This window comes from Sinocyclocheilus anshuiensis, unplaced genomic scaffold (assembly GCF_001515605.1).
Source record: "Sinocyclocheilus anshuiensis isolate Anshui unplaced genomic scaffold, SAMN03320099.WGS_v1.1 scaffold782, whole genome shotgun sequence".
NCBI lineage: Eukaryota > Metazoa > Chordata > Actinopteri > Cypriniformes > Cyprinidae > Sinocyclocheilus > Sinocyclocheilus anshuiensis.
In genome coordinates this window covers 277,686-301,953 of record NW_015546111.1, presented here as the reverse complement: position 1 = coordinate 301,953, position 24,268 = coordinate 277,686, and the positions used below count along the sequence as shown (strand labels likewise).

Sequence of the window (24,268 nt, the reverse complement as noted above, 5' to 3'; positions counted from 1 at the left end):
GACGTTTCTGTGAAGACTGATATCAAACCATGTGATGATATGGACTGTGCCGCCTCAGTAGGTCCAAACTAACTTAACGGAACGGATATGAAAAAGTGAATATGGTCCCACAGCAAGACGCATATTACATTTCTACACCTGCTATTTGCATTTCTCACATTCGGTGGGTGGCAGGAGACAAAAATTGTGTGAAATTCTCAAAGAGAGAATTTCTCATTGAGCTTAGCTGTCGTTCTAAATATATACGGTTGTCACTGTAGCTCCAGACAAAAGGCCTCTTTGCGGAGTAAGACATTGTAGCACTTTATCCTGCTTAACAGCTCAGTCACTCTGCTCACTCAAAGGGAACATCAAGTTAAAGTCACAGTCCATCCATCATGGCCAGGAGGTCATCACCCTTGCTGCTGGAACTGGGGGCGGGTTCTCCCGTCTCTCCAAACTCCCCCATGATCTTAGCCAGCTCTGCATTGGTCTGTTTGTCCTGAAATGAACCAGTCAGAGGTGTGTTGTTACTCCCATGGTCCTCCGGTAGTTTAAAGTTAACCTAAGGCTGGAAATCTTTAGCCTGTCAAAAACCAATTAGACAAGCTGAGAGCTTTGTCTCAGTGTGGGAGGATCACTGGTAATCAGGCATTACAATGTTTTCTGAGGCCAAGGATCAAACAGCACAAGTGTATTACTGTACAAGCATACAAACATTTAGCCTTACCTTTGTTGCCTGGATATTAATAACTTCATAGGAAAGCTCATCCGGTCTTGATATTAAAGCTTCCCTGTAGGGATAAGCTGTATTTCAGTATTTGTATGAAATCTCATGCAAAATTAACAGCATCCATTTCACTGATATGTCAAGCTGCACATACAGTGATGTTTGACTCACAGAACCTGTCAAGAACATGGCAGGGTCACATTTTACTCCACAATAAAAAAGTAATCCATTATATTTTACATAAAGAAAATGTTTTAAAAGCTAATTTTTTATATATACATACACACATATATTAAACTGCATATAGACACCGTTGGTCAAAAGTTTGGAATAATTAAGATTTTTAAGATCATAGAATGTTTAAAAAAACATGTCTCTTATTCTGACCAAGTATGCATTTATTTGATCAAAAATACAATAAAATATTAATATTGCTAAATATTATTACAATTTAAAATAAGTGTTTTCAATTTTAATATATTTTACAATGCAGTTTATTTCTGAATTTTCAGCAGTCATTCTAAGCCTCGCAGACGTTTCTGTGAAGACTGATATCAAACCATGTGATGATATGGACTGTGCCGCCTCAGTAGGTCCAAACTAACTTAACGGAACGGATATGAAAAAGTGAATATGGTCCCACAGCAAGACGCATATTACATTTCTACACCTGCTATTTGCATTTCTCACATTCGGTGGGTGGCAGGAGACAAAAATTGTGTGAAATTCTCAAAGAGAGAATTTCTCATTGAGCTTAGCTGTCGTTCTAAATATATACGGTTGTCACTGTAGCTCCAGACAAAAGGCCTCTTTGCGGAGTAAGACATTGTAGCACTTTATCCTGCTTAACAGCTCAGTCACTCTGCTCACTCAAAGGGAACATCAAGTTAAAGTCACAGTCCATCCATCATGGCCAGGAGGTCATCACCCTTGCTGCTGGAACTGGGGGCGGGTTCTCCCGTCTCTCCAAACTCCCCCATGATCTTAGCCAGCTCTGCATTGGTCTGTTTGTCCTGAAATGAACCAGTCAGAGGTGTGTTGTTACTCCCATGGTCCTCCGGTAGTTTAAAGTTAACCTAAGGCTGGAAATCTTTAGCCTGTCAAAAACCAATTAGACAAGCTGAGAGCTTTGTCTCAGTGTGGGAGGATCACTGGTAATCAGGCATTACAATGTTTTCTGAGGCCAAGGATCAAACAGCACAAGTGTATTACTGTACAAGCATACAAACATTTAGCCTTACCTTTGTTGCCTGGATATTAATAACTTCATAGGAAAGCTCATCCGGTCTTGATATTAAAGCTTCCCTGTAGGGATAAGCTGTATTTCAGTATTTGTATGAAATCTCATGCAAAATTAACAGCATCCATTTCACTGATATGTCAAGCTGCACATACAGTGATGTTTGACTCACAGAACCTGTCAAGAACATGGCAGGGTCACATTTTACTCCACAATAAAAAAGTAATCCATTATATTTTACATAAAGAAAATGTTTTAAAAGCTAATTTTTTATATATACATACACACATATATTAAACTGCATATAGACACCGTTGGTCAAAAGTTTGGAATAATTAAGATTTTTAAGATCATAGAATGTTTAAAAAAACATGTCTCTTATTCTGACCAAGTATGCATTTATTTGATCAAAAATACAATAAAATATTAATATTGCTAAATATTATTACAATTTAAAATAAGTGTTTTCAATTTTAATATATTTTACAATGCAGTTTATTTCTGAATTTTCAGCAGTCATTCTAATATGCTGATTTGCAGCTCAAGAAACATTTCTTATTATTATCAATATTGAAAACAGCTGTGTTGCTAAATATTTTTGTGGAAACCGTGATACATTTTTAGTATTCTTTGATGAATAGAAATTTAAAAGAACATCATTTATTTGAATATAAATCTTTTATCGTTATAAATGTCTTTGCTGTCACTTTTGACCAATTTAATGCATCCATGTTGAAAAAAAAGTATTAATTAAAAAGAAAGAAAGAAGTCTTACCCAAACGGTAATATATACAATGCTGAAACAATGTAATAAAAAACAAATCACTGTATTACAGTTATGAGAATCATTACTGAGAATATTAAGAATGTCTAAACATATTACTCAAATGGCATAATTTTGCTTTTATTTTGAAATGAAATACCACACCTTGTTCCAATGAGACGCAGCCTTAAATCTATTAGTGAGTCTAGTCAGATTCTATTTTGACTTTAGAAAAACGTCTCAAAACTCAAATAAAGACTCACTCTTCCTCCTCGTCAGTGGCAAAAAGGTTCACACGGAAGCCAGAGTCAGTATTAGTTGATTTCTGCACCTCCAGACCTCCCATTAGTCTAGCAAGCAGGTTCAGCTCTTCTTTTGCCAAAGGATTCAGAGTTGTGTTGACCTTCAGAAGTGCATGAGTTTTGTAAAATATGCATGCTAATTACATCAGCATTACACATTTCATTCATTTTTTTAACCATAAGTTTTTATGATCTATTTAATGAACCAACATATCAAAATATTTTGAAAGAGACCTGCATATGTGAAAAGGATACAATTTATCAATGTCAACTAGATAAAAAAAATAAATAAATAAAAACAAACAAAGTATAATTAATTTCGTAATCCTACCTTGGTGTGCTGTGAGGAGATTTTGGAGGTTCCAGACATGTGTGTCTCAACAGGGCGGCTCACACTGTACCTGAAAGAACAAATAGGACAATTGTACAGCTGATGCTCCAGTGAAAGGCTACCTGGCTCAGGTTTACAGCCAAATTATTCACATAATAATTAGAGATGCGTTTTGCAGCAGATAAAACTTAACACATGATGAATTACACCCCGGTATCTAAAGATACACAGAAGGTGTGAGTCATATGATTCCACTATTGAATATTAGTAGAAGCGAGTGTTATTATAAAGTGGTTGATGCTCACATGTTTGTACCCAGTTTGATTACTCGATCACCATACATTTCAAAAGCACCCTCACGGAGAGCGGCGCTGTAATTGCCACCGTCCCGGAACTGCATCCTTCTCACCTCCTCACCACTACAGCTGAACATCCTGGGAATTAAAAAAAAAAAGATTAACAACATAGAAAACATTAATAATTATTATACATGAAGTTTTATGACCTTATGTTAATTGATTGTGAGATGCAATATTTGTACTTTTAAAATGTATTTAAAAGAAAATAAATGCTGACCAATTACAGAATACATATACAAATTTTAAATCTAAATCGTGATGTTGATAAAAAATAGTTCATGGACATCTTATATGTCAACTACAACTAACCTCTATTAAAATTACTGCTTTCTGTCACAGTCTAAGAACAGACCCTGCTATATTTAGAAAATGTCCAAGTGTCTTGATAATGCAATTAACTCTAAACCCTTACCGTCAGACTCTGTCAGTTCTAAATGAAGGAGGTGATTTCAGAGCAAACGTATGCACAATTTCAGCTATAAATTTAGAGGCTATTTATTTCTAACATTTAAATCAAATCCTGCCATTCTCAGCCTTTTAAATGCTCTACTGTAGTCACATCAATACTTGAAAAATGTGTTTTTGCTGCATTAACTCCAGGAACAGAAGCAGAATCCGATCCTGCTAACCTTATGAGTCCTGGGATGTGCGTCCCATACGGAACAGGGCCTGATGTGGGGAGAACAAATCGCCCATTGGAGTTCTGTACTTTGTCTTTCAGGAAAATTGATACCTAAAAAACAAGATTCATATCATATTTAAATGTATGTTAGCGTTGTCAAAATTATTATTTTCTTCACCTTCATGAAAATGACCAGTATTACTGGACTTTTAATGAATTAGTTTTTATTGAGAATTCTGTATTAAAGTACATGTCAAAATAAAGAAAAGACTTACTCTAATATGCATATCTTGAAAGAAGATGAGGAGTGTTTGTCTAATTAGTTGAAACTCTCCACCAGATAAAGGGGTATATATCTAGGAGTTACAAGCAAAAGATAAGACACTTTCAAAGCCAAAATCAGAGTGGAGCTGATGATAGTAAAATAATTGCTTAATAATAATATTAAACATGTAACATAAAATTAACATATAATGTTAAAATATTAAATAATAATATTATCATATATAATTCATATATTCCTATCAATGGAAACATATAATAATATTAATTATATAATATAAATATAAACAATACACTATAAAATAACATATATATTAAAATGAACAGTTATTGACAATGAAAAATATATATATATTTAATAACTGAAAATAACCTGAAAATGTATAATTCTGAGAAGTACTGCCTTTACACAGAGACCCTGCTACCTCTATGAGTTGCTTGTTTGTTTCATCCACTTGGCTGAGGATGCTGGGAGCGTCTTTCACAAAGTCCCTGATGGCATCCATATGGTTGAAGGACACAAGGAGGATGTCTTTAGGGCGAGGACACAGCAGGACTTGATACTTGAATGCCATGGTCATCAAATCATAGAGCTGTGCATAAAAAGAGCACAATATGAGTGCTCAAATAAAGAAGCCATTACATATTTCATCATATTGCACACCAGAGGGAGCCATTCAACACTATTTTGCTTGTTATAACACAATAATATTTAAAGAGAATTTTAAAGCAAAGCTCAAAATACAATAATTTCAGTGAACAGAAGTTACTTTGGCACATTTCAAAAGTAAAGAAAAAAACTGATTCATAAGAAGGTGTAGAAAGAGACATTTGTAAAAAGATCTCACTAGAAAAATGTGCAAGGATCGCACTAAAAGATTTGCAAACAATTAATTCAAGAAAATGACAATGCATCCTTGACATTAGTCCTCACCTTGTCCATACTAGCTTGGTTGAGTCTCATGATGGAGGCATGAGCCAGTCGGTCGAACACTGTCCTCAGGGCCTTCTTGGAGTACAGCTCCTGTGGTTTGAACAGCTCATCCAGGAACTTCTTATTGAACATGGTGGTAATGATATCATTCATAACTATCACAACACAAACACACAGAAAGAGTTGCAGTGATGAAACATGAAGCTGAAAACCAAGCAAGCAGAATGCAGTCTGTACTGTAGAAAGCTGGTTTGCCAAGAAAGATTGATAAACAAAAATATCATAAATCAAAATGTAGTTACAAACCAAGCTTTATTGTCTTGGCAGATGTTTTCACAGAGAAGCAGGCTGGAAACCGTAATCAAATGTTGACTGAGGAAAACACAAGTGCTAGAAACATATACTGCCATATGGAGGATTTCATTTATATCTCAGTACTACAAAATAACTGTACAAGCTTTTTGAATCTTTGGGGTTCTTATTGTACAATAGTACTTTTTTTTTCTTTCACACAAAAACATTAAAAATGTAAAATTACAATTAAAATAGCACAGAAACCCCAACTCCCTCTACACAGCGAGAACCTATGAGAGCTGGCATGTGCACACGCATGCTACTTTGCTCTACGGCCAGCAGCAAAGCAAGCAGAATGTTAACAATACCTCTTTTTCTGTCCTCCTCTAGCCAATCTGCTACAGTTGCTACAAATATTGTAAATCAAAAAGGACATTATTTAAAATGTTCCTTGGAGGAAGTTAACTAAAGAGCAGGTACAGTATAAGCTACATGTACTGTATATACATCACATCTGCAAGCAACAAGCAACATATTCTGTTTTTTGACCTCTGTGGCATCGGATACCAAAGTATGATGTTGGCATAACTGCAAAGTTAAGTTCATTAAGAATATTTCAGAATGCAAAAAAGACACAGGAAACCCTGATACAGGCACGTATATTAGACAGGAAACCATGATACTGACAAGCTGTTAAGCAAATGTAATTGAACCACAGTGTTGCCAGCAACAGAAGTAACTTGAACATGCACTGTCCATTTGACATGCCAGTTTTTATAAACTACAAGGTTTGAATGTACTGACAACCTCCATGGTCAAAACTTCTTGGGAACATTCTTGATTTTTAGATATTAATATATAGTGGCCCTCAAAATATTTGGACATAGTATATCTATTGTATTTTGACAGGACATTCTAAAAAAATCCATAAATATATGGATCAATGTACTGTATTACTATGAAGGAATTTTATGTATTGATTTGTGTGTGTGTGTGTGTGTGTGTGTGTTTTGAATTTTGTACTGCAGTGGGTTGTGTTTTAGGGTTAACAAAATTAATGGATGAATTTTTTTTTCTCAGTGTATTTTGAATAATATTTTTTATTATTATTTAAAGCCACAAAATAATTGTTGTAAAATGTTTTGTTAGAAAAGTGTGCTTTTGCTTTATTTGTAACTTATTATATTTTATTTCTGTGACATTAATATTTTTAGGGGGGCACTCTATGGACAATCTATCGCATAATTAAAATAAAAAAATATATATACATTTAAGGCAAGACAATTAACTAATAAATACCACCATACTTCCTCAGGTGATTGATGACATTAAGAATTGCTAATATTTTTTGTTACAAGTTTTTTTTAAATGTTGTGTTTAAATGTGAAAATGAGGCATTATCTAATTAAAAATTTACTAATTTGCATACATTTCCAGAACAAATCTGAACATTAGATAAAGCTGGGTCCAACATTACTACTTCATTTTGTTAACCTATTAAAGTCAAAGGTTTTTAGAACTCCATAAATCAGAAAATACTGTCAACAGCCAGAAAGAAAGACATTTTGACCATGTTTTAGGAATAAAATATTGCATAAAACGAGGCAAATGATTTATGAACAAACCCTGCTGTCAAAGCTTTCAGAATATACAGGTGCATCTCAATAAATTAGAATGTTGTGGAAAAGCTTCAGTCTGTGTGCAATTCATTTATTTAATACACGAGTTTCACAATTTGAGTTGAATTACTGAAATAAATGAACTTTTGCACGACATTCTAATTTATTGAGATGCACCTGTAGATGTGCAAGTATGTAACTACAGAGATATCTGGATAAGTGCATAAGAAAAAACTCAGTTTGAGAAAACGTCCTTTAAAAATATGTATTTTAATTGAAATCTACAGATGGAAATAGATAAAGTGTACTAAAATAAACATTTTAAAGTGTTTTTGGATGTTTTCCTTACACTAGTCTGAAACGACCCATTACGAAAAGCCAAATAGCCCAAAATCTCAAAATTGACCAGGGCATGAAAAAACTATGTTTCTGCCTGTAGTAATGTTGTCTACAAAGAATGACATAACATTGCAAAAATGTCATGTTTCCTGCATAAGGCTGTCACTGAGCTGGGCCACTGGATCACTGCATTCACACACACAGGCTAACTGGCTAATTATGCACAGCAACAGCAGAAGAACCAACTGCTTCTTTAGAAAGATCATAAACCATGATCATAAATACAAGGATTAAACGACTTGCTTCATCAACTCCCAGGTATATTAGCTGCCATCTACCTTTCTTCGCTTTATCTACTGGGATATTCTGAGCCCGCAGGCGCTGATCCAGGATGTAGAGCATTTCTCCACCCAGATTAATGAAGAGCAGAGGCAGGGTTCGCGTCGACATCCTCTCTGGAGATGGATGAAGAGCAGCTAGTATCGGTACGCAATCACAAAAAGAGGCGATCTGCGCTCTCTGAAGATCCTGCGGAATAAATAAGCGTCTGTAAGCTCTCTCTCGGTTGCCAGGTCACCGCCAACAACAGCCAATCAGAGGCGCTCGTACTGCTGCGCTACGATGATGCAATACGTCTCGCCATGAAAATCAGGTAACGTTAACGCAACCAACATTTGTACGATTATATATTTTACGTGTTGACGTGAAAGTAGTTACATAATTTGTATGGTCGTTTGTGAAACAAAACAAAATAAATAATTAGAATCAACAGCAAGCGAGTTAAAACAGTAAACAGCGTGAAAAGATGTGTTTTGTTGGTTTATTTTATAATGATTAGGTGTATGAATTCATAATTCCACTTGTACTGTGTTTGTGTGATTGTTATATATGACACACAGCTCCTGTACAGTAACATATTAATGCTGCAGATTGGCACATTTTGAGCATTACAGCAAAATTGTTAGCATATTGCAAGAATTAACACAAATTCAAGACTTTTAAGCTGCAATAATGCAACACTCTTTACTTTGTTGACTAAGTAAACAGTATTGGTCAGGCTTTTTTATTTCCAAAGAATGTATGTTTATAAATGCAATCCTGGTTTTAATTCTCCTGCCTTTAATAATCGAGAGAATATTAAGAAATGTTGATTTCAATAAATCTGAATGCTTTTTAAAATTATAAAATTATAAAAGAATCTTAAGACTGAAATTAGTAAAGACATCAACTAGGTCTCTCCATTCCTGATACGAATTTCTCTGGCCATTCGACATGTTTCAAATATTCCACAGCAACAGGTCATCAAAGCATCATTGCATATTGTGCCCTGCAGGGACAAAAAGAAAGACGTTGTATAATATGTACAAAACAAGTGGAGTCAGCAATGGATAATAATTCTTAAATATGCAATATGGGAAATCCAGTCCTTAATTTGTAGTATACATTACCTGTATTCCATAGGTCAGTCGCATGTGTGTCCTCATTGCAGCCATTCCTCCAGGTACACATGCTAGACATACATTCTCACCATATTTGTTTGCTGTGTAACAGCTGAGAGCTATTGGACAGATGCAGCCAAGAGCACCTAGACAATGGAAGAATGCAGAAAATTGCTAAAAGATCATGCATTTTATGTTGACGACGTGCCTCTGCCACTGATAAAAGCAGTAAACTGACTAACATTATGAATCCTCCTTGGCTAAATATTAAACCACAGCTAAAATGTGCCAATAAAATGGTATCTTTGACGTTCAGGTTGCATATTCAGATGATTTGTTGACTGCTCTCAGACTTACAGACAAGTAGGTCACTGCAGCAAGAACAAAGACCAGTGCTCCACTCTCCAGTCTGCACATTTGTACCATACGATCCAGCACCGGGCTGAGTGATGACTGGGTTTGACATGTCAGTCAAAATGAGTAGTCCAGCAAAAATGAGAATATGGCTCGAGAGGTTTCCTCCCTAGATGAGTTGTAAGAGTGACAAATGCATATCTGTCAATTGTTACACAAAAATTACTCTTCCAAACTACCATTTAATCACCATTTTAGAAAGAAAAGATTTATTTCATAATATTTTCCATGCTGCGTTTTGGATGTTTTGTGTCATAAAGGAATAGTTAACCCCAAAATTAAAATTGTCATAATTTACTCTCCCACATTTCATTCAAAATTTGTACTGTACATGAAGGTTAGTAAATAAATACATTTTTGGGTGAACTATCCCTTTAAAAATTTGTCTTGCAGGACAGAATATTTTACATTCCCATACATATTTTGATATGTAAAAATAGGTTTTTGTCTATGAAAAACAAATAAATCCAGACCAGACCTAATTACTCTGGTTATTTTAACAGATTTTTATAGTCCATATCCCACCAACATGTAACAATTAAATAAATATGGCTGATAACAACATAAGAAACTAACAGCTTTGAGATTAAGGCTATGAAAGTGGTATTTTTATCTTTAAAAAAATTCGTAAAAATGACTAACAAAATAGTAGACTACGAAAAAGTACCTCGTGTTCTTCTGAGCCTCTTGATCTGGGGCTTGCAGCTGAAAAGGAAGTTGAGACACCAACACACCGCGTTTGCTACTCTCGTATGCAACGTTTCCGATTCACGCATATAAGCTTCACACAAAGCACATCACAAAGGGGGAGGTCTGAGATGTAATAGGAAATGTGACCTACCAAAATTCTTAACAATCAATATATAATCTCACATGACTAAAGGACTGATAGTTTGACCTCAGATCATTCATCTGATTTGTCATGCATTTCTTGTAAAATTACAGAGTTCAGGGAACTGAGAGCAGCCAAACCACTTGCACTAGCCGCAAAACCACAATGCATCAGTCTTGCATAAAACACAGGTCTTCATCAGCTGCCAATCCAAAACTCATGAGTATGTGAAACTAATATCATCAAAGGATTTCTGTGAAGTTATTCAGATATAATTATCAGTATTTTTTTTTTTTTTATTCATCAGTATTTTGAGGAATGATGACCAAACAATGAATTTTAAGATCTTTTATTAAAAATTCAGAGAGTGACTTACCATTGAAAAGGAAAAATAAATGACAACATGCAGATAATTTGATGTGGAGCATGATGGTTCTTTTTAGTTTTTCTTTGAAAGTCACGTATGAATCAAAAGAGGATGTATCAGATTGTTCTTCTGGACTTTTCAGCACACGAGTCTTGTCAGCTGTCTGAACATCTCTACGCCACAGTTCCTTGTGGTTCTGTATAGGATGTTGGCTCCTTTCCCTTAGCCTCCGCTGCTCTCTGTTTCTCTCTCTGCTCTGCTTTTTGTTTCTGGACTTCTTGAAAGACCTGAGAGGAAGAAAATACTATGTAAACAACAGTTGAAATGCAAACCCTGAAATCTGAAAAAAAAAAAAAAAAACAAAACACTGGGACATTTTGGCTGAGCTGAGAACGTTACCTTATTGCAGAAGGCCTTTTTTGCCAGCCAACGTCGAGTGACCCGCCGATAATATTCAGGAGGGAACATGTATGTGATTCCAAGCTCTTGACACACCTTCTCGAAGGAATCATAACAGGTCCTTCTCAGAAACTTCAGCTTTTTCTTCCTGCTGTCGATGGCCATGAGCATCCATCTTTTGTTGGCTTTATCCTGATGTAATATAACAAAAGAGTTATGATGTAGAACTAACTTGTCTCTCTGAAATGAAAATTCTGTCATCATTTACTCAGCCTCATGTCATTCCAAATCCAGGAGAGTTTTTTTGTTCATCTTCAGGAACACAAATTAAAATATTTTTACCATTCTCTCATCCTTTTTGTCCATCCATTGAAAGTCCACCCAACCGAAACCTTGACGCATTAAAAAGTACAAAAAGTAATCCAATGTAAAAGTAATACGTATGAATCAAGCAGTTTAGTGCAAGTCTTCTAAAGAGACATGATTGCTTTTGGTTGCATGGACTTTTAATGGATGGATATATATATGATGAGAGGATATTAAAAATATCTTTATTTGTATTCTGAAGATGAACAAAAGGGGTTTGGAACAATATGGGGGTGGGTAAATTGTGAGATTTTTGGGTGAACTATCCTTTTAAATAACAGGATTAGCTGATTTTGTGCTGAAGAAACATTTATTATTATTATTATCAGTATTGGAAACAGTTGTGCTGATTGATATTTTTATGGAAACTGTGGTACACTTTTTCAGGATTCTTTGATGAATAGAAAGTTCAAAAGAACAGCATTGATTTTGATCAATTTAATGTGTCCTTGTTGAATAACTATTAATTTCTTAAAAAAAAAAAAGTACTGATCCCAAACTTCTGAACGGTAGTGTTTATGCTTCAATCATATGCACAGGATATCCTGTTTGAGTCTGTGGGTGTTAATCAAGTGGACTGGTAACAAATGTTCTGACACCTTTACTAAAGGCCGAAAGATATGGGATTACAATTCTGCCACAATTCTGCGCGCGAAAGAGCTGTCGAGGTAATGCAAGAAATGTTGTGATTGGTTGTCAAGGCAGCCAATCAGAATTTAGCAGCCTCGGTCTCTGATTGGCTGGAATTATGGCACATTGTAACGCTGGGTTGTGTTGAGCACACGAGCTGTTGGCATTTAGCGAGCACTGAGGGCAGGCATCAGGTGAGCAAGCTAGTGAAACGTTGCACGCGCAAAAGAGAAGGTCTGCACACATCCAAAACCGTATTTTAAATGCAAAATTGATTTTCGTGCGCTCAAAATACTTTCTTCTTTGCGAGACAAACATTTTCTCCACAAAACTCCGTTCTCGCGCGTGCAAAACGCACTTTTGCGCGCTCAAAATATGATCTTTCGCGTGCAGAATTGTGGCAGAATTGTAATCCCATAGAAAAAAGTCATGCTACTGAAAAGCTGTTTACCTTAGGGTGCTTGTGCAAGTGCTCCTGGAAGTTGCGAATACGCACTGTCAAAATCGCCACTGTTATGCAAACAAGTACATTCCGCATGATTGAGTCATGTTCTGAGATTCCAGTATGGTTAAAGCAGTGACTTTGTCAACTTTAAAAAAAGAGAACTTGCCATTGACTTCTGTTGAGCTGCGGTCGTTCTCATCCCTCCGCACCGTGGCAATAAGCTGTTCCTCTTTCAAACGAAGTTTTTCACTCTAAAGGAAGACATTATGACAGATAATTGAAAGAAACTCCTAAAATATATCAGTGCCATTATTATTTTGTCTCAAGGAACGTTTATAAAAGATACTTAAATATCCTAATTGAACTATGGCCTAAACGTGGCTTAGTCTAAGCCCTGACTGTGAAACCAGGCTAACATCTTTTTATCGCGACTTAGAACATAAAAAGATACCATAAATGCACTGCAGCTGAGGTTATTCCACCCTATTTTGAATTATGAAAATATTAAAAGGTGCTGTATGCAAGTTTTTGACTCTACTAAAGCATAAAAATACCATAATATGTTTGCAGATATTTAAGAAACATGCTAAGTTAACATACTTGTGTATCTGAAAAACAATGCTACAGTCAGTTATTCTCCTTTGAAAATGTGCGTTCCGGGCCGGAATGTCGGTCTCTGTTTTGGTTTGTGAAACCCGCCCACTGCCAGTTTACCCAATTGTATTTCAGCACACCGGGTTGCCAGTTGGCGGAAAACACAGCGTATTTCATTTCCTTCATTGTCAAGTGCGCTCGTTCCTGTTGGCGTCGTCAATCTGGCAACCTGCGTGTGCCTCAAGTCTGAGGAGGAGGGGCCGGGTGAAAAAAACCCTCTCCAATATTTTGAATTTGGACTGTAATACCTAGTTCAACCACTCGGTGTCAATCCTACATACAGCACCTTTAAATAAAGAATCAAAAGGAAATGAAAACCCATACATGATTTGCAAGCTCCAGCGTAAGCAGTTTCTTCACCACATCATCTACCCTGCAAAGATATGACATAATACTGCTACCGTTCTGCATTCAAGCACACAAAGGAAGTCTGAAGAAATGATGTACTTCCTAATCCCAAACATACAATCATAGTCTTACACAAGTATGATTGGGTCAATATGGAGAGTACAAAAACAAAACCATACGATTGTGCAAGTGGGACAGATGCATATTCATGCTTCAGCAAGGATGGATGCAGGTCCTGAAGCTGACTTGGGAACTCTAGGAAGAAAATAAAGCAAAGAGCCAATAAATCCTATCAAAAATTGATATCAAACAGGCAGGCTAACAAACTGACTGTATGTAGAGGTTCAATTTTTTTCTCTTATACCTTGTTTCTTTCTAGAGGGCCGAGCATACTGCCTCACTGGTTGGTTTAGGAGGGTTTCATCATCTGAAATGAACAGTAAAGTCAATATATATTGCCTGAGTCACTTTAAAAATGCTTAATAAAAAAGAATGCATAAGTGTAGAAACTACATTTCTTGAGCCCCAAGAAAAAGACTTAATCAAACAAGCAGTAGAACATTGTTTTTAATTGGTGTCTGTTTGTATCATTGCATGTCTGCTTTAATAATTATAATTATTAATGATGTTGAACCCTTTAATAAGGAGGTGTTTTAAAGTAGTTGGTAGTTTTATAGTCACTTTATAGTCAAAGCTTTATAGTCACTCTCCTCTGCAGCTAAAGACTATTTAATACACGTCAATAGTGACAAAGTGTCAGGGTCGGGGTGGTTTGGTTGGCCACATCCTTCCCACTCAAGTAAAGGACACGTCTGTGAGACTGTCATGATACCTCTTGTAAAAAAAAAATTAAAAAAAATTAAAAAAGAGTTGTCGTCATCATCATAGCCAGACAAACTTATACTTATACTATTTATTACTATTGCACTGTCATATCACGTAATTATAAAATGACAAGCACTGGATTCAAACAAAACACACAGTTTTACATTTACTATATTTTTTAAGCAGTTCCTCAAATTTTAAATGCCTAAAATAAATCTGTTTTAGACTATCATTGACCAAACCATGAAGAAAAAGGGCTCTATTTAGAGTTTATTAGCTTTAGTGGTTTGCAAGCAAACTTGGGGATAGTGTAGATCGTGGTTTTGAGCAGCTTGTCAGTGAACAACTGCTCTGTGTAGTAAATGCTGCACCATGTGAAAGCACGCACGTGATGGAGATTTACCGCTGATTACAGAGCCGGCTTTACTGACAAAATGCGCATTAAATATCGCATGATTTATCGTGCAGCCCTGTGTATCTAGTTGATCTCATCCTCTTTACCCCATAATGGTTAAATGGTAGTATTGCAGTCAGAGATGCATTTAGCATATCAAATGATGTCATGAACAGTACCATCATTAAAAAAAAAAAGCAAGAACAAATTTTGTTAGTAGATATGAATATGAATATGTCATGGGAACTTTTTCATGTGTTTTTCTTTGGATTCTACTTGTAAAACCTTACATGTGAATTCATCCAATCACTTACATTAACACTTGTAAATGGCACTATTACAGTTACGGTCATCATTAATTTTTATTAACACTATTATAGTGTTTTCATGTAATTATTTTATATACATGTTTTAAACAGATTTCCTTTCAGGAAAGTGCACAGTACATTGTCCATGTTAATAGTGAATAAATATGTCTCCAAAAATAAATAAATAATAAATTTGGATTTTTAACTGACCTGAAATTCATCATTTACTCATCCTCATGTCATTCAAAACCTGACCTGAATGACTTTCTTCTGCATAACCCAACAGTTTAGTTTACCATGGACTTCCATTGGATAGACAAAAAAAAAAAAACATTTATCAAAATATCTCTGTTCCACAGAGGAAAGAAGTCATAGAGGTTTGGAACAACAACATGAGGGTGAGTAAATGATGACAGAATTTACATTTTGGGTTGAACTACTCTGCTAAGCATACTTGTACTACTAAATTAGCAAAGTGTCAAAGAAGGCTAAACCAGTGACCTAGTTAACTCTGATTACTAAGAAAAAGACTTACAGGGGCACAAAAAAATGGGTGTTTTTGATGATGCATTTCTATGCAAATGTGAGTGAGTTATAAATTCAATACATGGGAAAATCTCTTAAGTTTGGTTTCACAAATCAGCCCAATAAACGTTTTAGGGTGTTAAATAACCAATACACCCACTCCTTCATAGTTCATAAGTCTTGCGGGAACTGGTAATTCAACGCATTTCCCCCCACACATTATTTTTTGCCCCAAGAACAAGAAAACATGTGCGGGAAACAGATGTAACCCCAGTGAAATATAGTGGCAACCTCTCTTTCAAAGCTCAGGACCCGTAAGTGTGTTGCCAGATTGAGAGCCACCCAAAAAAAAAACAAAAAAAAAACACCACAATATTCTGCTGGACTGTCCCTGTAATAAAGATACTGTGAGATGCTTTGATAATATCATCTGCTAAATACCATACACTACCATTCAAAGTTTGAGGTCAGTTAGATTTGTTAATGTTTTTGAAAGAGGTCTCTTATGCTCACCAAAACTATTTATTTGATTAAATTGGATTATTTGAAATTTGATTAATTTGAAATATATTTGATTTATTTGATTTGATTCACTGAAAGTGGGAACTAAACGTCTTTTCCAACTTCAGAACTATATACACTCACAAAGAATTGTTTATTACACAGAATCTGTGCCAATATCATGGACCATAACTATGTCAGCATCACTTGGCCATTGAGTGTAGTTTGGGCTCCTCCTCAATGCATCCTATAAATGTTGTCAAATGTCTTGCACACATCCAGTCTGTTTTTCTTCATTAGTAACATGCAATTATATAGCAGGTGTTGAATTTTTTCTTTAGCTCCTTGCATTCTTTCTTATCATGTATACACCAGGTTATTGTTAATGTCCATACAGCTGATAGCTTTGCCTGTTGTAGTTTGCTCAGGTTGTGCACGAAATAGACACTGCTTTTCTGCACTTTTACTTCGCACGTCTCCTTGATTTTCTCTCTCTCTCATGCTGCCACAACTGGAGCTGCTTTTAGCAGGTGTACTATCAACGCTGGTGTTCGGCAGAGATGAGGACTATTTGAAAGTCTTTTTTCCACTAAAACTTTGATGCACATCATCTCATTTTATTACGTCAACATAACAAAAGATGTGATCGCAAAACAAGCAGGAAAAAAGGCATTACATGCAACTTTTTAAGTCATAACAATAAATGAACTTTTCCACGACATTCTAATTTATTGAGATGCACCTGTATATAGTCTCAGCAAAATCATAACTCGCAGATTAATATTTTTGGTCACAAATGCAACCGTTTTATGCGAAGTCATATTTTAAAATATGTTTAAAATGTATTTAAAAAAAATCTTACTAACCCAAAATATTTGAACAGTAGATTACTACCATTACTACTAATAATTTTCATAATTGGGGTGGTGTTAAAGATCAAGCTCAGTTAAAGATCAAGGTCGAAAACCCATATGTTTCAAATCACAAAAAAAATAGAAGAATGTAGCGTCTGGACCAATCAAACACACAATATATATTTTGGAGGTCAAGTAAATATCTACAGCGAATCTAAATATTTATAATTAATTATAACTAGTTATGATTAATTATTCATATTTCCCTTATGAGCTGATTCGCTACAAGAATAATTCATGAGCCATCACTCCGCATCGACCCCAGTTTACTCCAGAGGGACTTTCCCTGTAGTAAGTCAACCTTATGTCACTTTGAATAAGAAATCATCTGTAAAAGAACAATAGTAAAAACCCACAACGGAAACATAGATTAAGATCTATTAAGAATATGGCTACTTCATAACCCCATCTATCATCCTACACAATACATGCAGCCTTAGCGAAGGACATACTGTAAAGTGGCTGTATTATTTTTGAGACAGCAACTACCTCAAAAGGTAGCAAAGAACACAAGTATCCTAGAACTATACTAAAACAATACTCACATAAGTACACTAATAAGTCTAGTGAATTAATACAAATAATATTATGGATGAGTCAAGAATTGCAGGTAAAGCAAAATGTGCAATACAAATAACTGCAGTGCTTTTACGAAGCATAAAACAATTCATTCTTGATGCATTAGTCGAAGATAATGATATTATTATTATAATATTACTGCGGGGGAGATTCAAACCATGACTCAGATAGCAAATGTTCACCAGCCACCCCAACAAGTCTGCAACATCAAAGTAGACCCACAATCGTTAATTTTCTCACATTGCTGAGATGATAACTCACACTTAGTCATATAACTACTCACTCAGACATACATGACAACCTTCTTTTTCTTTTTTTCCCTTCAACTGGTCTCAATCACTTTCTTGCTTTAACCCTCTAGTGGTCTTCACTAATTTTAGCCCTAAAATATTGAGAAATTGTACTTTTTTTTTTTTTAACACACACACACACACATACACACACACACAATTGACATGATTCGAAAAGGCTAAATGGTCTTAAATGGTCACTCATGTTCTTCCTGGTCAAAAATTACCGCCATATATAGAAAATTAATGGGAAATACAAAACACAAGAAGACAGAGCAAAAAAAAAAAAAAATCTAAACTTTGACAATCTCTAAATATAATTCCAAATGCAAAACATTATTAAAGTAAGTTACTATTTCTCAAAAACACTGTTAACAACTAGGGACTGCACAACCACACACACACACACACACACACACCAGTGGTGGATGAAGTACACAAATCAAGTATTTGAGTAAAAGTACAGATACATATAATAAAATATTACTCCAGTAAAAGTAAAAGTACTCCTTTTTCAATTTTACTCGAGTGAAAGTACAAAAGTGCTCGATTTTTTTATGTACTTAAGTAAAAAAGTACTGATAGATCGATTTATTTTGCAATTTTATATAGGCTACTTAATTTAATTTTATATTAGCACATATTTTTTTAAATCCTACTGCTCAAAATACCTGGGATTTTCCCAAAATAACCACTTTATGGAGTCAAGATATATTTTTGTTGTTGATATGGACTACGTTGATGAGAGTGATGTAGTAATGTTCACTATTACTAGCAATGTGCGCTAGTAAAGTAAATAAAGTCCATTTTGATTTCATGCGGACTTTTAAGTACAGTAACAAAATAAAACTACTCCGTTACTGTCCACCACTGACCCACACACACACACATATATATATATATATATATATATATATATACAAAGAGTGAGGGCTATATCTAGTGCCATTACATATGATTTATTTATTTATGAATTTATTTCCATCATAAATAAATAAATGCATAAATATTTATTTATATTATAAATTATATTAAAAAAATATAAATTAAATAAATTATAATTAAATAAATAAATTAAATAATTATAATTTTGTTTCTTTCTTTCCACCAGATGGCACTAATCTGCCTCCATTCATTGGATTCATCATTGCTAGATACCTTTGCTCTATTTTATTTTATTTACTTGGTGCATTAATTGAAAAACAGTATAAAATGTTATATATGTTATATATGTATATAGAGAGAGAAATGAACTGGATCTGACTATCCCCACAACGTGTATATAAACGTGATGATTTGCACAAAATGTCTGAGCAACAGTGGGCAGAGTTAACCAAAATAGATTTTGCCAAACAAATGACGAATGACACAATTTGAAAATAGACAGGTATTATCGGATCGTATAGGATAAGATCTAGAGTTTAAAAATATGTGGACATGACAAAACAAAGGTCATTTGACAAACACTGATGATGTGACTGGGCTTTTGGAGCCCCCTAGGGTTTAATACTGTAACTGCACGCGCTGTCCGTACAACTACTCTGTACAAAATTTAAACACACAACCATAATAAGAAACCCATCTGGTCTAACATAATGAAAACTCAGCCTCAAAGTGAGAGAAAATGCTTAATTGTTTCTGCGAATTTAAAACCGATTAAGTGTTGAGATGATGACCCATCAATATCACAATGGCTATAACAGTCTCATGTGTCTGTGAATATGTGCATATAAGACAGCATGTTGAAGCAGTCTATTAGTCGTTGAGTCAGAGCTCAAATGTCAAAAAATTAATACTTACGTTTACAAATACCGGTTAACGTCCAGTTCGCATAAAATCTGCATTGACACGGCTTGAAGGCAGGTAAGACAGTATTGCCCTGCCTCGCGCCTAAAAATACACTCCATGTCCGTAAGCCCAACACTGTAGATCGAAAAATGTTTTTTAAAACCACTGTGATTATATATAGGAATCGCCTTTAATTTGTATATGCTCTAGCAGAACGCATATGACCCCTCAGTTCATGTAAGCCGCCATCTTTAAACAGACATTAGTAATAGCGCAGAAAATTCTATGTAAATTCAAGCAATCGAGTGACGATTGAATCGATGTGGCCTTCGTTTCCAATAACACTGCATTGAGAACATTTGCGTTTATGTAGATCAGGGCTGTCCAATGCGTTTAATTAGGGTTGGAGCTAAACTCTGCAGGACACCGGCCCTCCAGGACCGAGTTTGGACAGCCCTGATGTAGATGTAGAAGGAAAACGTCTTGTTTTTCGCTTTATGACCTAGAAAAGGACCAGAACAATGACTGTACAGTTCTATCATTATCTAATACTTTTATCTGGCTTCTGTTATTTGAAGGCCAGGACACCCTTTCAGGGAGAGATACACATATACAGTATAAATAGTATCATCTTTTTTAGGCTTAATGTTCTGTTGAAATTAATTTCTTTGTGTTTATTTACCATTCAAATTCCATTAATTTTATTCAAATTGAACTTTAATATTAAAATGAAAATTCTTCTAACTTAAATCCCAAAAGATAGATGAATAATAATAACAACAATAATAATAAATTAAAATAAAACAATAAAGAAAACAGGAACAAAAAAGAGAGAAAGAGAAAGAATGACAGGAGTGTACTGTTCTTAGAAATCTTTCAGTGCATTGCACTGATTTATGGGGTCTCTGAGAGAAGGATGCAGAATTTTTCATGGAGGATGTTTTCACATGTATCAAAACGTGAATCAAAAAAATGTTTAAAATCAGTTGACAAGATTAGGAAAGAAACACTTAAGTGTAAAGTATGTTTTTTAAGCTATTAAAAGGGCCCCGTGCCTTCTCAGTCCCCAAGCAGCTACAGTTCAGCAGTTCTTTCAAAAACTTGTTTGTTGTGGCACACAAGATCTGAGGTCCTTCTTAAAAAATACAGTATTTACTACGAGAAACTGAATAAAGCATTGCACTTGAAGCAACTTGAAGTAAGCAGAGGATGGTGCATCTTTCAAGAGAACACTGTAGTTTATGTGTCCAGAGCCTGATGAATATGATCAGAAATTCAACTGAGTAATGAGATTATAAATGCACTTCTGTCTGTCTCAGTAGACGTGCAGAAGAGGCTACACTTCATGGACTGCACACACAAGAGGCAGAAGCCAACCACTTAAGGAGACAAAACTAGTGATTCCCTTGGTTAAAAACACACACACACACACACACACACACACACACACTCAATATATGCAAATTAACACAAGCATAATAGTTTTAATTATTTAATTAAATATGACAACTCAAAAAAGGCATTTAATAGGGGCATATCATCATAAACTGCCCTCTTGTGGTGTAGAATAGGCATTTTGCAATGTTTTTGGTAAAAAATTATCCAAAATCAATCATTAAGCAAGTACATAACCAATCAGTGTTCAAAACTATCTCCTTACGTTATCCCACTTCACAGCGTTAAAGGGTTAGTTCACCCAAAAAATTCTGTCATTAATTACTCACCCTCATGTCGTTCCAAACCCGTAAGACCTCCATTCATCTTCGGAACACAAATTAAGATATTTTTGATGGAATCTGACAGCTCTCTGACCCTCCCATAGACAGCAAGGGTACTACCATGATCAACATCCAGAAACTTAGCAAGGAGATCGGTAAAATAATCCATGTGACATCAGGGGTTCAACCGTAATATTACAAAGATACGAGAATACTTTTTGTGCGCAAAAGAAAAAAGAAAAACATACATTATTCAACAATTCGTCTCCTCCGCGTCACCCTAGCTCCATTTTGGAGAGTATCCACTGAACGCAAACAGCATATGTTGTTCTGTGTCAGCTGCACCACACGGATACGTAGTCCCGACTAGTAGACTATATTGCGTGTGTGGACAGGGATTGTCTGACTATTGGGAGATAAGAGGGTCTGTATACTTACTATGAATCCAAAATCACCCCCTATACCCTCATTCACTATTGCCTATACATTAGGCCACTAATACAGTTCACTTTAAGAGTAAATGAAAACGAGTGAGTGAATTCGGACACTGAGTGCACCAGAAAGACTGCTGCTTTTGCATAGTTTGAAGTTAAAGTAATGTGATGTGTAGCCAAGTATGGTGCCCCACACTCTGAATTTGTGCTCTGCATTTAACCCATCCAAGGGTGCACACACACACACACACACACACACCGTGAACACACACCCAGAGCAGTGGGCAGCCTTTGTTTTTGCTGTGTCGCCCAGGAAGCAGTTGGGGGTTCGGTGCCTTGCTCAAGGGTCTCACCTCAGTCGTGGTATTGAGGGTGGAAGAGAGTGCTGTACATTCACTCCCCCCCAACTACAATCCCTGCTGGTACTGAGACTCCAACCCGCGACCTTTGGTTTATAAGTCAGATTCTCTAACCATTAGGCCTCTAACCATTAGGCCACGACTGCCCCCCTTGTGCTTTGTGGCCCCCCTTGTGCAAACTGGCAGCTCCAGTAGTAAGATGAAAGGATTTATCTTGAACTGTCATGGAAATTATATATAAACCCTAATTAAACAATTTAATAATCAATTTACAATAAATGTATATCTGTATTGTATTACGCTGTATGCCATAAACCAGCGCTTTGTAAAAAGAATGGATGGATGGATGATTCAGCTCTGGGCGCCACCTTCTGGCGAGATGCGGTGTACGACTCTCACAGTGCATTATCGGTATTCTCTAGCCATTGAGCATACATCAGTTGTAAACTCGTTATTGCTGTGCATTGTAGGATTGATTGAGTGCACTCGATAATGTCCACTAAGATTTCGGACACCACTAAACATGGCTGTCCCCTCAAATAGTGCCCTATTTAAGGGTATAGGGGGTGATTGAAAATGGAAAATGCGTCAACAACGGTCAACTTCGATCATGTGTGCCTTGACAACCAATCACATTATAGCCTTGACGTCATTGAATTTCAGTCAGAGGCCCTGTCCCAAATGGCACACTTCATGTGCACTTGCAGTCTTGAGGACTTACAATGGCCGCTGTGTGTGCGTGTCCATGAGACTGTAGGGTGTCCCATTCGTCATTTTAGCTTTCAGAAGGGTGCTCATTAGCTCCCTCTTTGTGGCTGCTATGCACCCTCGATGCGCACTTCTGCCGAGCCTGCACTGAAGCGAGCTCCGAATCAGACTTCTACCCAACAGTCAAAGCGGCATTACGTCACGAAAGTGTGGACTCAGAGGAAGACCGTGGGGGTTTAAGGTGCGATTTGGAACAGGGCCACAGTTATGCGACACTCAACCGCTGTTTATAGATACCATAGGAATGAATGAGAAATGCCGTAAGCTGAATTGCACCATTAACCTGTGACCAAAAATTCCTTGACTTCTCTTATAAAACGACATTTTTTTCGGTGTAATGAAACACAAGTAAGTGACTGAAATTAGATTCTATTCCAGATTAATATGTGCATCTGATTACAGGTACGTGGGATTACTGTACATACAAAAGATTTGTATCTCAAAAAGAACTAGTTCTAAGGAACATTAAATTGCTTTTTGAGGTTAAAAGAACAATTTATTTCGATGACATTCAAATGGTATGACAATTAGAGATTAAACTATATACAGATAACGCTAATACACACTAAGTCATGCAATGTTGATGTTGTTAACATTAACAACAAATTATATAAGTATAATAATAATAATCATTTGCACAGTTTGACGTGATCTGAGCTAACTTTGCGATCGTTAGATTTAATCACCATTGGCAGCACGATTTATTGTAAAACATTTTTTTTTTCAGTTGGTCAGACCAAAACTAGCAGACATGATACTTGTTCAGATGACATTTTCCAGTGAAACTTATTATTTTGGACATACTTCCAAGACGTAGGCTAGTAGCCTATCTGTAACTCCGAAGTACAGTGAGCATCCACACTGGTGCATTGAGCCGTTGACTGACAGCCCACCTTTAGATTAGATTCATCCGCGCGGAGGAGCTGTGCCAATGCACAACCCACCTAAAGAAGATAATTCTGCAAAGAACTGCAATTGCAGGTTTCAAACAGAGATGGCGACAAAGAGGCAAAATTTTCAGACTGCATCTTTAATTTCATGTCACAAAATGCATGAGTGTTATATCACATCAAGTTATATCAAGACTTGAAGAGTTGTTCTTCAAATCTGTACATAGAGTTCACACAAGACAAACCATCCTGTGCTTCATTTTAATGTCACACGTCTTAGGAAGGTT

The 24,268-nt window shown here is 35.9% G+C and overlaps 3 protein-coding genes across 4 annotated transcripts; all 3 read right to left on the bottom strand.

Annotated features, from left to right (window-relative positions):
- Positions 1–1,249: 1,249 nt before the first annotated feature.
- On the bottom strand, positions 1,250–8,564 carry LOC107700711 (protein OSCP1-like). 2 transcript variants are annotated; one of them, XM_016502455.1, is made up of 11 exons: positions 8,133–8,564; positions 6,205–6,243; positions 5,543–5,697; positions 5,034–5,201; positions 4,602–4,682; positions 4,334–4,437; positions 3,651–3,779; positions 3,346–3,415; positions 2,976–3,115; positions 1,951–2,014; positions 1,250–1,722 (listed from the first exon to the last, which is right to left on the bottom strand). In XM_016502455.1, the coding sequence occupies exons 1-11, from the start codon at positions 8,242–8,244 to the stop codon at positions 1,603–1,605; spliced, it is 1,182 nt and encodes a 393-aa protein (XP_016357941.1). In that variant the 5' UTR covers positions 8,245–8,564; the 3' UTR covers positions 1,250–1,602. The 2 variants fall into 2 exon arrangements, with proteins under 2 accessions (XP_016357941.1, XP_016357942.1); XM_016502456.1 differs by lacking the exon at positions 6,205–6,243 and having other exon boundaries at positions 8,133–8,557.
- A 10-nt stretch (positions 8,565–8,574) lies between these two features.
- On the bottom strand, positions 8,575–10,584 carry LOC107700712 (cornifelin-like). Its single transcript, XM_016502457.1, has 4 exons — positions 10,315–10,584; positions 9,591–9,756; positions 9,243–9,379; positions 8,575–9,121 (listed from the first exon to the last, which is right to left on the bottom strand). The coding sequence occupies exons 2-4, from the start codon at positions 9,697–9,699 to the stop codon at positions 9,023–9,025; spliced, it is 345 nt and encodes a 114-aa protein (XP_016357943.1). The 5' UTR covers positions 9,700–9,756; positions 10,315–10,584; the 3' UTR covers positions 8,575–9,022.
- A 217-nt stretch (positions 10,585–10,801) lies between these two features.
- LOC107700664 (28S ribosomal protein S15, mitochondrial-like) lies at positions 10,802–22,729 on the bottom strand. Its single transcript, XM_016502401.1, has 9 exons — positions 22,692–22,729; positions 19,825–20,000; positions 14,053–14,115; positions 13,868–13,943; positions 13,665–13,713; positions 12,853–12,937; positions 12,693–12,751; positions 11,246–11,437; positions 10,802–11,133 (listed from the first exon to the last, which is right to left on the bottom strand). Exons 1-9 carry the CDS (start codon positions 22,727–22,729, stop codon positions 11,020–11,022), a joined length of 852 nt encoding a protein of 283 aa, XP_016357887.1. The 3' UTR covers positions 10,802–11,019.
- Between the last annotated feature and the right edge of the window lie 1,539 nt (positions 22,730–24,268).

Bases quoted from the DNA above. Each gene is read 5' to 3' on its own strand.
- LOC107700711 (XM_016502455.1), bottom strand. From the start codon at position 8,244: ATGTCGACGCGAACCCTGCCTCTGCTCTTCATTAATCTGGGTGGAGAA. The intron at 5,698-6,204 runs GTATTGTTAACA...GTGTTGTGATAG, and splicing joins AGAGGAGGACAGAAAAAGAG to TTATGAATGATATCATTACC. The intron at 1,723-1,950 runs GTAAGGCTAAAT...GGTTCATTTCAG, and splicing joins TTAATATCCAGGCAACAAAG to GACAAACAGACCAATGCAGA.
- LOC107700712 (XM_016502457.1), bottom strand. From the start codon at position 9,699: ATGTCAAACCCAGTCATCACTCAGCCCGGTGCTGGATCGTATGGTACA. The intron at 9,380-9,590 runs GTAAGTCTGAGA...TCCATTGTCTAG, and splicing joins CTGCAGTGACCTACTTGTCT to GTGCTCTTGGCTGCATCTGT. The intron at 9,122-9,242 runs GTAATGTATACT...TTGTCCCTGCAG, and splicing joins GACTGACCTATGGAATACAG to GGCACAATATGCAATGATGC.
- LOC107700664 (XM_016502401.1), bottom strand. From the start codon at position 22,729: ATGCACTGTGAGAGTCGTACACCGCATCTCGCCAGAAG. The intron at 14,116-19,824 runs GTAAGTATTAAT...TGTTCATTTCAG, and splicing joins GTTAACCGGTATTTGTAAAC to ATGATGAAACCCTCCTAAAC. The intron at 11,134-11,245 runs GTAACGTTCTCA...TCTTCCTCTCAG, and splicing joins AAAAGGCCTTCTGCAATAAG to GTCTTTCAAGAAGTCCAGAA.